At 39.6% G+C, this 18,908-nt stretch overlaps 3 protein-coding genes across 3 annotated transcripts in view; 1 reads left to right on the forward strand and 2 right to left on the reverse strand.

Annotated features, from left to right (window-relative positions):
- Positions 1-45: 45 nt before the first annotated feature.
- Positions 46-2,014, reverse strand: LOC6031019 (probable cytochrome P450 308a1). Its single transcript, XM_001841819.2, has 4 exons — positions 1,388-2,014; positions 1,144-1,334; positions 719-947; positions 46-656 (listed from the first exon to the last, which is right to left on the reverse strand). Exons 1-4 carry the CDS (start codon positions 1,907-1,909, stop codon positions 93-95), a joined length of 1,506 nt encoding a protein of 501 aa, XP_001841871.1. The 5' UTR covers positions 1,910-2,014; the 3' UTR covers positions 46-92.
- Positions 2,015-2,455: 441 nt separating this feature from the next.
- LOC6031017 (double-stranded RNA-binding protein Staufen homolog 2) overlaps positions 2,456-18,908 on the reverse strand; it is a 31,371-nt gene continuing 14,918 nt past the window's right edge. Inside the window, exons 4-8 of the mRNA XM_001841817.2 lie at positions 14,053-15,933; positions 13,734-13,987; positions 13,445-13,658; positions 2,630-2,708; positions 2,456-2,560 (exon numbers count right to left, since the gene is read on the reverse strand). Coding sequence (XP_001841869.2) covers positions 2,500-2,560; positions 2,630-2,708; positions 13,445-13,658; positions 13,734-13,987; positions 14,053-15,933 — 2,489 coding nt within the window. The 3' untranslated portion in view covers positions 2,456-2,499. The remainder of the gene's footprint in view (positions 2,561-2,629; positions 2,709-13,444; positions 13,659-13,733; positions 13,988-14,052; positions 15,934-18,908) is intronic.
- On the forward strand, positions 6,986-10,750 carry LOC6031018 (5,10-methylenetetrahydrofolate reductase). Its single transcript, XM_038262556.1, has 2 exons — positions 6,986-7,818; positions 10,105-10,750. The coding sequence occupies exons 1-2, from the start codon at positions 7,240-7,242 to the stop codon at positions 10,483-10,485; spliced, it is 960 nt and encodes a 319-aa protein (XP_038118484.1). The 5' UTR covers positions 6,986-7,239; the 3' UTR covers positions 10,486-10,750.

Below are 18,908 nucleotides of genomic sequence, written 5' to 3' on the forward strand. Positions count from 1 at the left end.
TAATCACTTGCATTTAATCATTGTGACTTGGCAAGAAAATTGAGGTTCTTTCAGCAGTAAAGCTAATTTTTGATGTTTATTACATGGCATAATCACCGTCGCTCGACGAACCTCACCCAAATTCCGTTCTTGGGCGCGAGCAGGAAGCACGTTTTGCTAAATTCCAGCGGCAGCTCCTGCTTCGGGGACAGCTCGACCCGGTACTTGCTCAACAGCGTCGCGATTCCAATCTTGCTCTGCAGCAAGCCAAACTTCATGCCCAGGCAGATGCGGGGTCCTTCGCCGAAGCTGAGGAACGCGTACCGGTGGCGGGCCTTTTTGTTCTCCTCGAGGAAGCGGTCCGGGTTGAACTTGTACGGATCGGGGTAGATTTCCGGATCGAGGTGGATTCCGTATACGGGGATGATGGCTACCGTGCCGGGGGCGATTCGAACCCGTTTGTTGCCGGTTCCGTACTGGGGCGGAAGTTCGTACTCTTTGACGCAAACCTTGCTCAACGCAAAGACGGGCGAGTGCAGCCGGAGGGTCTCGTACATGGTCAGCTCGAGGTAGGATAGTTTTTGAACGACTTCGTCGGTCAGCTGTCCGTTGGAATCTTTCAGTAGGAAGTCAAGCTCGTTTAGGACTCGTTCCTGAATGTCTTGGTTTGATGCGAGCTAAAATGAAGAAGATTAGGTTAAATCAAATTGTTGATTTGAGATTCTGCCAGGAAACCAACCTCATACAGCAGATAGCTCATCAACGTGCTGGACGTTTCGAAGCCCTCCGATAGGAAGGTCAACGAATGGCCGGCGATTTCATCGCCTCGCACTGGTTGGTCGTTCTGGGAGAGGCTCTCGTACAGCGCCTGGAACATGTCCTGCCGTTTGACCTCGCCACTTTGGCGCTGCCGGAGCACCTCGCCGACCATGCCATGGATCCAGCGGGCCACGTGACCGGGGACAAAGCTGGTACAATCGAGAGGGAGATGGCTTGTTAGATAACTTGTGTCAAGATAAACTTTTTCAATCTCGACTCGGCACTTGAAGTGTTGATAATATTCAATTCTTTCAAGCTCACCTACTAAGACGACTTAAAAAGCAGAATGATTAAATAAGCAATACCGGTGAGTCTTATCAGCTACGACTACAACCAAAAGCTCACCCGATGTTCAGCGCCGCGGCCACCTTAGGGCAGAAATTCAACAGCAATGAACGCACGAACGACGCCGTAGAGTTTGGGTTGAAAAACTCGAAGCAATTTCGCGCAACCTCCCCGTCCGGATTGGTAATGGACTCGGCGTCGATTCCAAACGCCGAACTTGACACCGAATCGACCGTGAAGCGACCGCACATCTAAAAAGAAAAGAACTCAATTAAGTCGCAATTCAAATCAATTGAGCTCCAACCTCTTTCGCTTCAAAGTCCGGAGAAGCGCCCCTGCTATCCGTCACATGCTGCAGCAAGTTCTCCGCCACATTCTTGATGATCGGAAACACGGTACGAATCTTGGACGCGCTAAACAGCGGTATCAACGCCGCACGCCTCTCCTTCCACTTTTCACCGGCCTGCACGAACGGATTCATCGCAATCAGCGGATCAACCTTTTCGTCCACCTCAAACGCATTTTTGTTGAAGCTCGCAAAGTCTCCCACCAGAATGTCCTTCACCAGCTCCAGATCCCGCACCACGATCGAAGGCTTGTTGAACATCTGGTAGATTCCGACCCACGCCGCCGACGGGTACGACTTGTAAACTTCATCGAAAATCTCGCCAAAGTGCTTCGTGCCGAGCACCTGCTCCAGCGTATTCCCAAACAGTGGCAACGGTGACGGTCCGTCGACGTTCCCAACCCGGCGCCAGTGACTGCAGCTCCACTTGAAATACAGGCAGACGGCCAGCACGCCGAGGGCGACGTACAGCTCGATCATGATGACCACCACGTCTCCGGACCGGCACAACTTCCAGACTAAACTATCCGCGAGGCGCGCTCTCACGATGAGTTTCTCTGTTTACGCTGAAACGTCGTGGTGTTGTTGTTGTAGGAGGAGCAGAAATAGACACAGCGGTACACAAATACAGCTGCAGTCGATTCTAATGGTGCCAGCAGCGCAGCCGGCAGAAGCATAAGTTTCAATTAGTTGCACGGTTCTTTATCTTTTGCTTCGGGTTGTGTCACATGGAAAGAGCGTTGAAATAAACACTTCAATCAAAAAAGTTTCATTCGATTTAAATTTATTAGGAAACAGGCACATGAGCTCAAAACGGAAACGAACAATTTTCTATCTTTGAAATGTAGTTTTTTTTAGCAAGACATTCAAATAGATTGGTAAAATTAGGTTTTACCAAATTATTAAATAATTTGCTTCCAAAATTTGACGACATGGAATGAAACAAGGTGCAAATTAAAATGCACAAAATACAAAAAAGTAACAAAAAACAAAATAAAATGAAGAATACAATAAACAGCAAAAAAAATGACGTTCAACCAAACGAAACATGTACATCCTTGGGCACATCTTTATCCACTATCTCTGATTTTCTTTTGTTTTTCCAGTTCCTCTAACTTCAGTAGTTGATACCTGAAAAATTGTAAAAAGAAACCCTGTTTAGACTTCAAATAGAATACAATTATTTATCAATTTACTTACCATGCATTTCTGATTATATCGCGATAAACCGAAATGCTGAACTTTGGCTCGGGTTGACTTAACATCATCTTGAGGGCATCTGTTAAAAAAAACGAAAAATCTGTTTAATTCAAATCAATGTTAGGTGAGGTTCATTTCAACAAGACAATGTAAATTTTCCGATCAAGATTTGTAAACAAACAGTCTATCCTAAAAAATGTAAAGGCAAAAATTGTAAATTGAAAATCAGGAATAAAAATTTTGAATTCCCGAATTTTTCGAATTCTTAGTTTTAGTTTTTAGAATTTTTGTAGTTTTTGATTTTGTTTTAATTTTTTTGTGAATTTGCATGTTTGTAATTCCATATATTTCTGAATTAAGAACTATACATTTAAAATTTTAAAAGCATATTCAGAAATTAAAAAAAATATAAGAAATTTAATTTCTATATAATAACAAATATATATAATAACAAAAACACTTAAAAGTTCAAAATTGCAAATATGACAGAAAAAAATAATAATAATAACAATAATAAATTAGAATTTTAAAATTCTAAAATAAAATCAAGTCTTCAAAAAAACCAAAAATTGAAAAAAATTAAAGCTTTAACCAAGTAAAAAAAAAACATCCAAAATTTAACACTTAACTCCAAAATTTAAAAACTAGGAACTGAAAATTTAAAACTTAAAAAAATCTGAAATTTTCAAATTAGTACTAGAAAAAAAAGGAATTAGAAAAAAAAAATAAAATTTATAAATACTCAAAAAAAGAAACAACGACATATTTAAAAAATCGAACACTTATTATTTTTTTTATTTATTTTTTTATATTTAAAAAAGGCCGTTGCAAATATTTTTCAAAGTTCCCCTTCAAAATTGGTCCAAAAAATCAGGGGGCAAAAACAATATTTAAAAAAACATCAAAATTATATTGAAAATAGAAGTCTGACTAACTGAAAACAATCTAAAATGCATTTTTCTGCATTGATAATCATATTTAGCATGTTTGGAGTGGTTTAAAAATATTTTGAATTTTTATAAAATTCGAATGTACAGCACCACCAAACCTTATTTTCTCGCAAAAAAAAATGTATCGTCAATACTCAGTTATTTTGGAAACTAATGATTGCGAAACAACTGGACAGCTGTGCAACGCATTTTAAAAGACTTTTTAATTCAAATGTTTAAACCATGGTTTGTAATTTAATTTGTTATGCTTTTTTAATTAATTTTTAGTTTTTGGAATTATATGTAAATTTTAGATTTTTTTCCTAATAATATTCTTAAAATGAAATAAAATGGTATTTTTGCGCAACTTGAATTATTTTTTAACGGGTTGGGTAAATACGACGAGTGTTGAAAAAAAAAAACGAATTTTGCAACGAGTTGCTTACAACATTTTTTGCATTTCCGAAAAAGGCTTTTTGAATGGAATTTTATGTCAAACATCCATGTGTTAAGTTCACCGTTAAAACGAAAAAAAAAACAAATGCCGAAAAGTTCCATTTTTAAGCACCCATTTCTTTGCTGAAAAGTAAAAATTTTCAGCACTGGTATTGAAAGGTATTTATTTTCCCCTCTGTTATTGTTGGTAGAGAAAAGTAAGTAATTTCGTCGTTCGAGAATGACAGGAAAAGTAAGTAGGTAGTTTCACGCACAATTTCAAAAAGAACTTTTTGCAATTCCGCTGTGAAACTGTCAACTTTTCCTGTTATTGTGGAGCAACGAAACGGCCTACTTTTCCCTACCAAAAAGAACAGAATAGAAAATTAATACCTTTCAATACCAGTGCTGAAAAGTTCTACTTACCAACCCAAAGGACGGGGATCGAACCCCGCCTCGAGCGACTTTGATTTTTCGTTCATATTCATTATTTCTAATTTCTGTGTTCTAATCTTTCTCGTTGGGAGCAGATGGGTATCGAACCCAGAACCATTCGCTTACAAAGTGAACACCGTAACCAGTCAGCCACGGCCGCAAAAAATGTTCCAAGCAACTTGTTGCAAAACTTGATTTTTTCAGCACTCATCGTATTTATCCAGCCTGGTAAACCTCGTTGGATGTACGACTCGTGCTGAAAAAATCTTCTTTTTGCAACTTGTTGCATAAAATACTATTTCGGCATCTTTTTGAGTGCTAAAAAGTTCATCTTGTTAGTACTTGTATTGACACTTGACACTTATCGGTTAACAGTCAAAACCCGAAGCCGGCAAAATGCGTTACAGTAAATTTTCGCAGGCTTGGGAAATATGCAAAATAGCACCAAACACCAATGTTTTATAGTGTGTTGGAATCGTCAGAATGTCTACTTTAAGGAAAAAATAAGCAAATAAGTAGATTTTTGGGCGGGGCTCGGGAGGGAGTGGGTGAACGAAAAAATATTCGAGCAAAATGCGTTACAGTAAATTTGTAAAATTTATATCTTATGCAAAACATGACCAAAACTCAAAGTTTTATAGTGTTTTGGAACTTTATGTGTAAAAATATAAAAAATTTAAGGAATTTAAAGAATTTAAAGAATTTGAGAATTTGAAGAATTTAAAGAATTTAAAGAATTTAAAGAATTTAAAGAATTTAAAGAATTTAAAGAATTTAAAGAACCTAAAGAATTTAAAGAATTTAAAGAATATTAACAATTTTAAGAATTTTAAGAATTTTGAGAATTTTTAGAATTTTGAGAATTTTAAGAATGTTAAGAATTTTAAAAATTTTAAGAATTTTAAGAATTTTTAGAATTTTAAGAATTTTAAAATTTTTAAGAATTTAAAGATTTTTAAGAATTTTAAGAATTTAAAGAATTGAAAGAATTGAAAGAATTGAAAGAATTGAAAGAATTGAAAGAATTGAAAGAATTTAAAGAATTGAAAGAATTAAAAGAATTGAAAGAATTGAAAGAATTGAAAGAATTTAAAGAATTTAAAGAATTTAAAGAATTTAAAGAGTTTAAAGAATTTAAAGAATTTAAAGAATTTAAAGAATTTAAAGAATTTAAAGAATTTAAAGAATTGAAAGAATTGAAAGAATTGAAAGAATTGAAAGAATTGAAAGAATTGAAAGAATTGAAAGAATTTAAAGAATTTAAAGAATTAAAAAGAATTTAAAGAATTTAAGGAATTTAAAGAATTAAAAAGAATTCAAAGAATTTAAGGAATTTAATGAATTTAAAGAATTGAGAGAATTGAAAGAATTTAAAGAATTTAAAGAATTTAAAGAATTTAACTGCCGTTCTAAGCATAATTGTCCCATGTCATTTTTTGACGATTTTGACCTTTTGACATTTTAGGTTTATTTTGTCGTAATCGATAAAATCTAGTACTTTGTTCGGAAACTCATCAAAAACAACACCAAGTCTGTTTGTCCCATCGTTACACTTCTACGCATAATTGTCCCACCAAGTATTTTCTTTCACGGAATTATTAGTTATACGAATCATTGAGTCTTTGTTCACATACTGTATAGCAATAGGATCATAAATAAGAGTGATAAATTACTAACTGGGCTGATTGGGGACACATAGGACGAAAGAACCCACGGGACAATTATGCGTAGAAACACAGAAATCGATCGAAAAATTTCAATCGAGTTTTTCTCAGTTGCACTTTTTTGAACATGGGACAATTATGCGTAGAACGGCAGTTAAAGAATTTAAAGAATTAAAAAGAATTTAAAGAATTTAAGGAATTTAATGAGTTTAAAGAATTGAGAGAATTGAAAGAATTTAAAGAATTTTTCGTTGGAAAAAAAGTACGAAACAAGTTTTGCAACGAAAAGTGACCTTGGTTATACATTTCCAAAAACTAAAAGTAAATATTTATTCTGTTTGATCGATTTCAGCGAGGGCTACACAGTTAATAAATTACGTGCCTCAACCCGTAATGAAAACAACAAAAGGACCAAACTACATGGTCGTGGATCGGCAATAAAAGAAGCAGAATAAAGAACGACAGCAGAACTTTGGATCGAATTAAAGCTGACGCATATTGATTTTTCAGCATCGTTACGTGATTGCGCCTTGAAACTTCAAAGAAAGTTTTACAATATTAAACTTTCAGCTAACTTTGTCTTAATCCTTCTGGAACGAAAAAGTTCTGATTCATCCCAACAGCATTGAGTTGACCTAGTCACGCAACGTTCTACCAGCAGCAGCAGCACCCTTCAACGGAAGCACAGCGGCTGCTGCAGTGCAGTGTCAAGGTCAGGCGAAAGCATCGACGACGACGAAGAGTGTGTACTATATAGCTCAAGTGTCTGCCCTGCTGCGTTCTAGTACTGCATTTTTGTTTTGTTTTGTACACGCGCATTATCGTGTACTAAGCAGCAGCAGCGAGATTTGTTTATAGTGAAGAGTCGTCGTGCGCGCGTGTTCGTGCAGCTGTCTCTGTCTCGTTGGTCGGACGGTCGTCATTCGTTAGTATACTCTCGCGAGGTTCGGTTTCGTTTGGTAGACTCTCTTTCGCTCGAAACTTGTCAGCTGACGTCTTGGTGTGGTGGTTGTCGTCGTCGCGGGACCTGCTCCGAACTGCCAGAGGGACACGCGTGACCGTAGAGAAGAGAACCGAAAAACGCCTTCGCGGTCTAAATTTATCTTCCCCTTCTCGTGAAAAGCGGAGGCCACCGCCAACATCGCCCATGCATCGCCAAACAGTCGAATCGGATCCCAATGGCGAGGAGGACAAAAGTACGATCTTAGCAGCAGCAGCAGTGACAGCAGAAGTGATGCACAGCCACGAGAACAGTCGGAACCTGAAGCAGGTCATCCAGCGATGGACAACGTCCGAACGGTTGTGCTACTCGATCGAGTTGATTCCGCGCGAGGACTTCCACCTCGACCTCGGTCGACTGGCGCCTGTTTTTTGCTCGCTGCCCTGGATCTCCGACAATAATCTGCAGTACCAGCGCTTCGCTGACACACCGATGCTCAAGATGACCGCCAAAATAGTGCCTCACTGTTCCGCGGTTCCTCATCTGTCCTGTTACAACATCACCGAGACGCAGGTGGACAAGTTCGTCGACATGGGCAACTGGAACCTGTTCGTGATCCGCGGCGACACCGTCAGCGAGGGTCAACGATTCCAGCACTCGTGCGACCTGGTCGAGTACCTGCGGGCGAAAAATAATCCCGACCTGACCATCGGCGTCGGAGGCTACCCGTACGGCCATCCGGAGTCACCGTCCGTGGACTATGACGTCAAATATCTGAAGCAAAAGGTGAGGTGATAAGCAGTGTGTGATAAGCGCGGCGACATTGGCGAATTCAAGTGCAGTACTAGAACGCCTACGGGAAGATCACTTGTTTGTGTGTGAATTTAAGCAGCTTGAGCTATTTTTAGTGTGAATTTTTCATTGATGATCACAGGAAAAGCGCGATTGTTTGGGTGGGTGGACGACAAACACCACCACCAGCAATACCACATTAGAAACTGTTTTGGTACGCATCAAAACAAGTTCGTGGGAAACAAGTTGAGCCAGCAGTCTCGCGACAGTGAACTTGAGCGATGTGTGTGTGTTTATCGAAGGTTACAGGACGTTGGCGTTGTTATCATGCGCTGTCGTGTTGTTTTTCTCGCGGTTGCACATATTTTGCACTGCGTCAGGATTATCTGTGTGGTCAATGTGCGCGCAGACAGTACAAGCAGCAGCACACTGCAGTTGTGAAAAGTGATGACTGTTTTGAAAAAAAAAAAAAATGGTGCGCGGCGTAATTCAAGCTTCCAGAGCGTTGCAGTTCAATATGGAAGGCGATTAATTGCGGTTGATGTTATATGATTGTAAGATTGCACATTCTCAGTTCATGGAGAAGCATACACACGTGACTAGAAGGACCTTAAAATCATGTGCAATTTGAGTTCAAAAACGTTACATAATTCTCTCTTCAAATTTATATAGTTTTTTATGAAAAATAAAAAAATTCAAGCCTACAAATATTCTTGTTGTTGGATCTTCAATCTTTTGGACTCATTGGAAAGGTCTTAAACGGGGCCCGGATTCTCGCTACAATTTTAAATAAAAAAAAAAAAAAATAAAAATTCTAATGAATAATAAAGAAAACTAAACAAATCTAAGACAAAAAAATCCTAAACTTCACAATTCTTAGATTCTTAAATTGATCAGAGAATTTTTCATCTTTTGAATCCTAGAAAAAAAAATCATAAAATTTTTAAACTCTTCAATTCTTAAATTCTTAAGTTCTTAAACTCTTAAATTCTTAAATTCCTAAACCCTTAAATTCTTAAATTCTTAAATTCTTAAATTCTTAGATTCTTAAATTCTTAAATTCTTAAATTCTTAAATTCTTAAATTCTTAAATTCTTGAATTCTTAAATTCTTAAATTCTTAAATTCTTAAATTCTTAAATTCTTAAATTCTTAAATTCTTAAATTCTTAAATTCTTAAATTCTTAAATTCTTAAATTCCTCAATTCTTAAATTCTTAAATTCTTAAATTCTTAAATTCTTAAATTCTTAAATTCTTAAATTCTTAAATTCTTAAATTCAGAGACATTTTGAGATAAAAAAAATGTGTTTCGTCCATCCGGAGTGAAACGTGACAAAAGACTCTGGAAAGTACGAAGTACAGTAGTTGTTCGGTAACTGGGCTGAGAACGTAGCCCAGTCATCGAATGCTGTTCGCTAACTGGGCTGAACGAAAAATAACGAGGGGACTACCGATGCATAATATTTATATGATGAAATATAAAAATAAAAGTTACTCAAATTTGTTTACAATGATAACTTTTCATATTTCTTTAATTGTGTCTTGAAATTACATAAAAGTTTGAAAAAAGTTTTTTTATTTGTTGACCATAATTTTTGCATCCATTAACCCCTCGGTGATTTCGGTTTGTTTTGGTTTTTTGACGTTTGTCTGCTTTTTAACTGGGCTGCGGCCCAGTTATCGAGCGCCCAGTTAAAAAGCAGCCCAGTTAAACAACGCCCAGTTACCGAACAACTACTGTATATCAAAAAATTTCAAATCCTTAGATTACGAATCTTTATTTTTTATATTTTGAGAGTTTCAAATTTGTTGCTCTTTATTTTATTATTTTAATTTAAAAGCTTTTGAAAAATTAAAATTTTTGAACTTCTCAATTTGGCAGAAAATTAAATTATTACTTATATTACTTTTCCCTCTGGATTACTTTTTACTTCAATTCTCAATTTTCAATATTATTATGTAAATAAAACAAAATTTTAAAAAGGCGTGGCTCGAAACTGTGATCATTTGGAGCAAATCTCGACGCGGACTCAATTTATAGGGGAATAACCACTAGGAACACATACTCTGGTGTATCTTTGTTGGATTGTGATAAATCTGGTACTGCATTTTTTCCTAACAATGATTTTTATGATTTCCCTTGTGCAAGGATATTTTTTAAAGTTATATTTAATAAAAAAAAAATATGTTAATGGCTTGTTCCATTATGAAACCTTGTTTACTGAACATATAAAGTGAAAAAAATTCAATGCATTTTTCTTTCTCCCTCTTCCCCACCAGGTTGACCTCGGCGTCGACTTCATCGTGACACAAACGCTGTACGACGCCGCCTCCTTCCTAGCGTACGTGGACGAGTGCCGCCGGGCGGGCATCACCGTGCCGATCGTGCCCGGGCTATTTCTGCCCGGCAGTCCCGACCAGCTGGAAACTGTGCTGGCCCTGACGCGGGTCAACCCTCCGGCCGGGGTGCGCGAGCTGCTCCAGTCGCACGCCCACGACGAACCGGACCAGTTCGAAGCGTTCGTGGTGAAGCACTTTGCCGAGCTGATCCGGACGCTGCGGCGGGAACGACCCGACGAGGTTCGGCTGGTGCACTTTTTCACCTTCAACCGGTTGGATTTGCTCAAAAAAGTGCTGGACGCCATTGCGGACTTGTTGTAGGGTGCGGGCGGTGGGGACGCGAGATTCCAAAGATCGCAGTGCAGTACCAGAATGCGAATGTAAAGGATCGTTCGGTAGTTTTAGTGGCAGTCCAAAACATCGGCGCACATCCGTTGACATACTGTTTCTGTTTTTATTTAGAGAAGTGTTACAACAACTCAGTGTTTGTTTTTTTTTCAGTTTAGATCGTTGCATATAGGATGAAACAATTTATATCATCTTTCCAAACAATTTCACATGAATAGCCAATAAAGTTTTAAAACTATTTCCTCGTTGATTTTCTACAAGAAGCAATTGAGTGCTTTTGTATGGGGGTGTGTGTGTTTGTTTGTGTGTGTGTGTGTCTTTTTGATGTAAATAATTTCGAGATATTTTTTTCAGAACGCCTGGTGCTTATAAAAATCATTCGACAATTTTTCGCTTTGCCTTGAGAAACGAACAATAAACAATCTAACCATGAAACTAAAACAATTTTTTTTCGTCTAATTTCTACCAAATTTAAAGGCTTTCATCATCGAATGGTTTCTATGCGGTTCCCCTCTCAAAGATGTTGAAAGTTTTTTTTTAGGTTAAAAGTGTTGGTAACCTGCTCGACATTCTAGTACTAGTACTTGTGTTCGAAGCAGTTAACAACACGTTGGTGGACAGGTGAGAAAACAAAACAAAGAAATTGAAAGTAAACGAAATTTCTCTCCCTTCGTCGTCCAAAACTGATCAAAGAACCTGGGATTGGCGTTTTGTGTTTCCATGATTTTGTTTGCATTTATTTTCTTCCTCTGCCCTAGGTCGTCTTTTTCATCATCAATTACCATGTGCCTAATTGTAATTTTTTTTCTGCCGTTTCCTCTTTCGAAACGCGCTTCGCTTTTAAAAACTGAAATGTGTTTCTGCTGGCGGCTGTTGTGAGCACAAGAGTCGCAAAGTGTTGTTAGTTTGTTTTTAAAACCTGATAGTTTGTTTGAGTGGCCGGTTTTCGGTTTTCTTTAAATATCCAGGAAAAAATGTATTTTTTGTATGTTTCCGCTAATCACACATTTACGGGGTGGGTATGCAACTGATCAACGCCAGCTGTAGTACTAGCTGCAAGCTGCTCGCCACACACAGAAGGGGGAGGAGTTTGCGCTAGTACTACACCTCGAGTGTGATCCAAGGGGGGATTGGTTCGTTTTGGGAGGGGGTTGGGGGAGACAAACGGGGAAGGAGAGCTGCAATTCTATCTTGTTGTATCGACTATTGTAAGTTTATTATTGGCGAGAGCAAAAATCGTTTGATTTTTGTGTTTCGTGAGTAGTATGACAAAATGGTTGAATAAATGTAAACGTGTATATGTGAGTCTGTGTATGTGAGTTTATAGTTATGTGAGTGCGCAAAATGAGTGTGGAGATTAATGTCAGTGTGTGAGTGATGGTGATGGTGTTTGTAATAAACTGGACAATAGGGATGGGTAGAAGTGCTGAAAAAATACATTATTTCTTACAGATATATATTACTAGTAGAAACACACTTAATTTTACTTGGTTATTAATTATACATAGATGAGGCATTTGCCCGCGTTGAGTGTGGCAAAAGTTGGTGAATTTTTTTAGCAATGACAGCGCACATCATTTGGGGGCATATGCCTCAAGTACAGGTAAAGCCTCGACCACTGATTGCTCTCTACCGCGGCTAAACGATAGTGTGTTGATATATGCGGTACTAGCTTGCTCAATCAAAGCGTGCCAACATGTTGATTCTCAAGCTACGGATTCAACACAGTGTAGTACTAGTTGGTGAGAGAAGCCTTTGTGCCACCAACTAGTACTACACTTGTTACAATCTGTCACTGTTTTTATTTGGACATTTCATAAGTCAATTCTAGTACTACACCTCATATTATTCTAGTACTAATCAACTGTTGTTCTCATTCTAGTACATCGCAATTCTGCGAGGCCACGCCTCTCTTCACGGTAGAGCCACAAAGCGTCGAAACTTTAATGTACAAAAGCGACGAGTGAGACCTTTGTGGAAGGGTTCTCTCCTACGTCACACTACCATACTTTTTTTATGAAGGTTTTTAAACAATACACAAACTACGATTAAAAAACAATAGCATATAAAACGAACGCTTCTTCGATCGACTGACTGTTGTTGATGAACGAAACGTGCCGTCTTCAAACACACGGTGCGCACTTCAAACCTTTTTTTTTTTTAAATTTTTCAGTCAGCGATCAAATGTGTGTACGCGAGTACAGCACTCGTTGTCCATTATTATCTTTCAAGATACAAGAACGATTAAATGATTACGGTTATCTGCTGCTGCTTCTTCTCTCTTCGAGCTTTTCTTTCCCCACCTTTATGACCAACATCGTTTCATCCCGATTCCATAATGGTTAAGAACCTTCAGATTATCTTCCCCTTCAGTGATAATACTTTACTTCTTCGTTTTTTGTTTTTCATTTTAGGTAAATGGTAATCAATTTAAGATCCACTCGTGACGCCAATGCTTGCGTGCATCATCGTGCGCCAGAAGTTTTGCTCTTCAAAATCTACCGATTTTTTTCTTCTTCTCTCTACTTTTTAGAGCGTGGAATCTCAATAAAAACCGCCTATCGCAGCTGCTAGACGGTTCCTATTGGCGCCACCGGAGTCGTTTCGCCCCGTTTGCCAATTCTAGCATGAATATATTTCCAATATGTTTAGTTAATGTAATAGCATTTCTTTTAAAATTTTCCGGCAGTTACCGCCGGGTAGAGCAAACTTTCAGTAGCAAAGCACGAATTTATTAAAAGCACTATTTTATTTTTTTTGTTTTTAAATGCATGCGTTTAACCCCGTATTCTCTCGCGCGCGTCTTCCAACAAAGTCGTGCTTTTGCCAGTTTGTCTACTAAACGGAAACTGCTTCCCTCCTCCCTCTTTCTGTTTAAAAACATTCCCATACCCCAACCCTCGCTCCCTCCCACCTTACTTCTTTGACTTACTGTCATCGCCGGTGACCGCGCCGCCGCTTCCCTTCGGCTTCACGTTGTCCAGCCCGATCTTGCTGAGGATATCGAGCGCACCGCGCGCAGCTTCGTCGTGCGATTCCTCCAGGCTGGCGCCGCTACCGTGGCACAGCTGGGGCGGATCCGTGGACAGCGTGACCAGCGTGAGGTACTCGCCGTGGTTGCCCTTCGGGAAGTCTGAGAACATGACCTGTGTGTGTGTGTGTGGGAAAAGGGGAAAACAACTGTCATTGTATGGAAAGCACATGGTTACTACGATGCTCACCTCAAACTTGAGCAGCTGCGCCAAATACATGAGCTGCTCCTTCTTTCTACCGACGTCCGGATTCGACGAGCTGCCTCCCGTTGTGGCGGAGGTGGTGGTTGCCGCTGGCGGCGACGCTGCAACATTTGTCGTCGCACTCGAAGCAGTTGAGATAACCGGCTTCGTCACACTAATGGCAATCGGCTTGATATCACCACCGTCGATGGCGTCCTGCGCTGGCTCCTTAACCGGTTGGTTGGTTTTGTTCGAGACGCCTTGAAAAGGAAAAAAAGGTTATAATCGCATTCACTCATAATCCTAGCAAGTGTTCCTAACGCACCTGAGTTCAACTGCAGCACGCCGGGCACGATCTGGCGGCCAGCGCTGCCACCGTGTTTGGCTGCTCCTCCCTCGTTGTACTGAGCCTTACGTCCGCCGTGCTGCTTTTCGACCCCACCCCCTTCGTTCGCATTCGCCGACTGGTTCTCCTTGTTGGGTGAGGAGACGTTCGCGGCGACGGTGGATCGGCCGTAGCCGAGCATCACGAGCAAACTTTCGGCCGCTTCCTTTTTGGCAATCTTTTTGGTCGGACCCACGCCTGAGGCGGTTTTACCGCTGGCCAGCACCTCCATGATGAACTCACGACGCCGGGCCATGCCGCGTTCCTCCACCAGCGTGTACTCCGGTTCCTTTTCCTTGCGAGCCTGCTGAATCTGCATGAGGCGGCTGATGGGATTGACCATGTCCAGCGGATCCTCTTCGCCGTTTTCCTTGATCAGGTTGCGGGTCTTCTTCTTCGGCAAGGGGAGCTTACGCTTGGGCTTCAGCGGAGGTCGCACGTTCTTCTCCGGGGACGTTGGCGGGAGGTTTCGCAGTTCATCGAGCATCTTTTCGGCGGCTCGCTTTTTGGAGATTTTCTTCCCGTTGCCTTCGCCCTCGGTCACAATGGTGCCCACCTTGCAGATCGTCGTGAAGACCTTCATGTGCGGCGGACCCTTTTCGCTGTGCACCTCAAACTGGACGGCCATCTTGCGCTTCAGAGCAAGCTCGTGCACGAGAGAGATTGGAGATTTTAGCTCGGAGTTGGGATCGTCACTGTCGATCGAAGTGTCGTGACAGTTGCCACCAGAGGCGTTTCCGGTTGTTTCCGGCGTCAACGGTTTCAGCACCTCGAGGGCACGTGCCGCGGCGTCGTGGCGAGCCGCTTGCAGTGTGATGCCTTCTCCTAAAAATGTCCTCTCCCCCACGTGCAGCGTAACCTTGTAGGATTCCGGCGCAGGGTGGACCATCGGTTGCATGTGATGATGGTGATTGTACAGGTAGCCTCGCGAGTGGTAGTCCGGCTTCAGGCCGCGACGATTGTACGAGTTGGGTGCCGGCGCACCATACCGGACCGCACCCGGAGGTGGCGGATTGCTGTACATGCCGCCGTTAGTACGGTGATGATAGCCCCCACCGCCACCACCCCCACCGTAGTGTGAGTTTGGTGGCGGAGGTGCCGTGAAAAAGTTGCCATGCGGAGGAGGCGGCAGCGTCGGAACCAGCTGTTCCGTTTCGTAAACAGTCGGTTCGCCCCGCTTCATGGCCAGCGCGTTCAGCTCGACGGTGGGCGTAATATTCCCGATCGGTGCCTTTCCGCCGACCTTGATCCGGTTAATCTTGGCCGGCGGATGCTTGTACTTGGTCGCGGCAATCGCCTCGTTCGCCGCGCTATGCTGAGCCTTCTTGATGCTCGGACCCTCCGCCGTGTACTCTTCGTCGCCCAGCTTGAGCGTGACGGTGAAGCGTTTCTTGTGCGCCGGGCCCGACTCTCCGGTCAGCCGGTACTGATGCTGGCACTTGTTGTACCGTGCTAATTCATTAACTAAACACATTGGGGTTTTCTCTTTAGTGTTTGCCAAGTTTTCTGGTACAGACGACAGCAGCTGGGACATTGGCTGCATTTGCTGTGAATCTTCCGCGGTTTCGGTCGGTGGCGGCACCGACGTGACGACAGGTGGTGGCACGGAACCGACAACGGCATTGTTGCTGGTCGTTGTCGTGACCGGACCTGCCGGCTGCGGTGCGGTCGTGACGGTCACGGATACGGACGGCGCTCCGGGAATCTGCTGCTGCGCTGAAGATTCTGCAGGTGATGCGTGATGCGCTACGGTTGGTACGGCGGTGCTGGAAGGAACTGGTGCCGGTGGGGCCACGTTGGTGTGATTGTGGATCGGTTTCGCTGAAAAGGGATTTTGGGAAAATATTCTTTTTACTTTGTTCCAAGAGATTGAAGCAGCACCAAAACTCCCAACAAGTATAGCATTTAATTGTTGTTTAAACTAACCAACTTAAATGAACCATATCTGCAGTAAATTTTATACAGAAGACTTGGCCACTTTTAGACTAGTGATGAATGGCAAATAAATGACAAAACTGTAGATTTATTAATTTTGTAGAGCTAAATTTTTCAAATAAAATAGTAGTTTTAGATTAAACAAGAACGTGAACGGGGGATCCCCTAATTTTTCCTAAAAAATATTTTAACATTCAAACGAATCAGTTGGCCTGGCGGCTTATAAAAAAAGAATGTTGGGTGTAATCGCCCAAAACTCTCCAGTATTCTTACGAAAAATGATGACTGCGCAAGGGTTAGTTTAGATATGATTACAGTCCAGCCTCGATTATCCAAAAACTCGATTATACAAAGGTTTGTATAAGACTTTGGATAATCGAATAAAAAAAAGTGGATTTTTTTGGTTCTTGCTTTTTACATTATATTCAAACTCTGCGACCACATCTTAGCCTTAAAATTTACCAAATGCATTATTCAATATTTTACCACCGCTATTTTGACAGCCATCAAGGATTTAATTTTTTAAAGCACTTTAGAGTAGTTTTGGGGTCACACTTAAGCTCGTCAAACAGAAAGAAGACAAAAAAAAACATTTTTTTTAATTATTCGATTATATAAAGATTCGATTACCGAAGTGAAATTTTTCCGAGGCCTCCGGATAATCGAGTCTGGTCTGTAGATGAAAAATTGTGATTTTATATCAAAATCATCACAAAAAAAAACATTACCAGCACCAAATCTATATAAATTATTCCATCTTAATCGTACAAAAACAGTGCAAAAAGGAATACCCGATGCGATTGGTAGTCAACAAATTATTTCTTACTGAGCGAACCGTCAAACTACCACTCGAATCGGGTTAATTAAATTCAACATTTTCTGATCAAGCATAAATTTAGTAAAACGATAATTTTTTTTTTAATTTTGGCGAGTGTTTTCCTTTTAATTCACGAGATATTGAACTCTGAAGGTTATGGTATGATATTTATTAGACATTAGACATTTAGACATTGATAAAAAAAAACAAGCAAACTCGCACTTATACCTTTAACATGGGCTGTCACAAACAATCTCGCAAACAGACAAATTATATGCAGAAAAACAAACTGTCAAAAAGTGCGAGTTTGTTTGCCGTAGTCTAATACCTCCTTTATTCGTTTGCTGCTGTTGGAATATTTAGATTTTTCGCCATTCTCGCGAAAAATAGAATGCAAAACAATGGCCAAATAATAAAATCCTTGATTATACCCGTATATTTTTGTTTGGCAAATAGGATGGTCCTAGCCTAGTAAGGTTGATTTAAAAAATTGGTTAACGACCTATGCAAAAAAAATAAATTAAAAAAAATAAGGGTTCGCTGCAACCATGACATGGGACAATTATGCGTAGAACGGCAGTAAATCCCATTAAAAATTCAAGGGCAGAGCGCCAGCACCTGTTACATCTAATGAAGCACATACAGTAGTTGTTCGGTAACTGGGCGTTGTTTAACTGGGCTGCTTTTTAACTGGGCGCTCGATAACTGGGCCGTAGTTAAAAAGCAGACAAACGTCAAAAAACCAAAACAAACCAAGGGGTTAATGGATTCAAAAATCATATTCAATAAATAACAAAAAAACTTTTTTCAAACGTTTGTTTAATTTCAGGTTACAATTAAAGAAATATGAAAAGTAAGGATTGTAAATAAATTTGAGTTACTTTTATTTTTATATTCCATCTGGAAAATATTATGCATCGGAGATCCTCTCGTTACTTTTTGTTCAGCCCAGTTAACGAGCAACATTCGGGGACTGGGCTACGTTCTCAGCCCAGTTACCGAACAACTACCGTATTTAAAAAAATTGGACTCGACTCGATTCTTTAGGTAAAAATAAGAAATTGCAATTTTTTGTTTTTTTTTTTTTTTTTTTTTTGGGAGAGTGATCCAGCCGCACATTGTTGATATCGAAAGGAGAAGGACTGGTTAATTGGTTGATAAAACATAAATACCCTCAGTATAGCAAGCAATAGTTTCATCTCGATCGAAAATTCAAAAATTTCAACCATAATAATTTAGAAAACTAAAAACATTACAAAATAAAAAAAAAACAGATCAGAAAAATTTTAAATTAAGGAATTTTAAATTATTAAAATTAAAAATAGAAATGTTTGTTTATTTCTTGTATATTCTAATATTAAAATATTAAAATAATAAAATATTAAAATATTAAAATATTGAAATATTAAAATATTAAAACAATAAAATATTAAAATATTAAAATATTAAAATATTAAAATATTAAAATATTAAAATATTAAAATATTAAAATATTAAAATATTAAAATATTAATATATTAAAATATATATATTTTTTTTGGGAGGGTGATCCAGCCGCACATCGTTGATGTCGAAACCTCTAAACTGGGCCCTCGTCCTGTCACGTCCGTCAGTAGTCTTGTCGTGCCGTTTTCAAAAAATACTCCACACTGACGCTGTATGGATCTGACTCCAGAATAAATGCACAGTTGTGTGTTATTCATAAGTCCAAATTGTTAAATTATTAATATAAGTCCATATAATCATTTACGGATAACTACCTAACTTGAATTTAATACAAGATTTAAAGTAACTTATCCGAAAGCTACTCTTATCTCAAATCCCCGACATTTTAATTAATAGCCAAAAAAATCTAGAACGTTTCTTTTAAACCTGTCTGGCTTCTTAAAAAAAAACAAAAACAAAAAAATAGATTAACAGTTCATATTTTACAAGTCGTGAATTGAAAAAGAGACGACCATTTGATCGTCAGAATTCCAGTAGATCCTCGATTCGCAACAATGGTCGATACAATCATCAACAGATCAACAAATTTAATCCGATA

Source organism: Culex quinquefasciatus, chromosome 3, assembly GCF_015732765.1.
Source record: "Culex quinquefasciatus strain JHB chromosome 3, VPISU_Cqui_1.0_pri_paternal, whole genome shotgun sequence".
Lineage (NCBI taxonomy): Eukaryota > Metazoa > Arthropoda > Insecta > Diptera > Culicidae > Culex > Culex quinquefasciatus.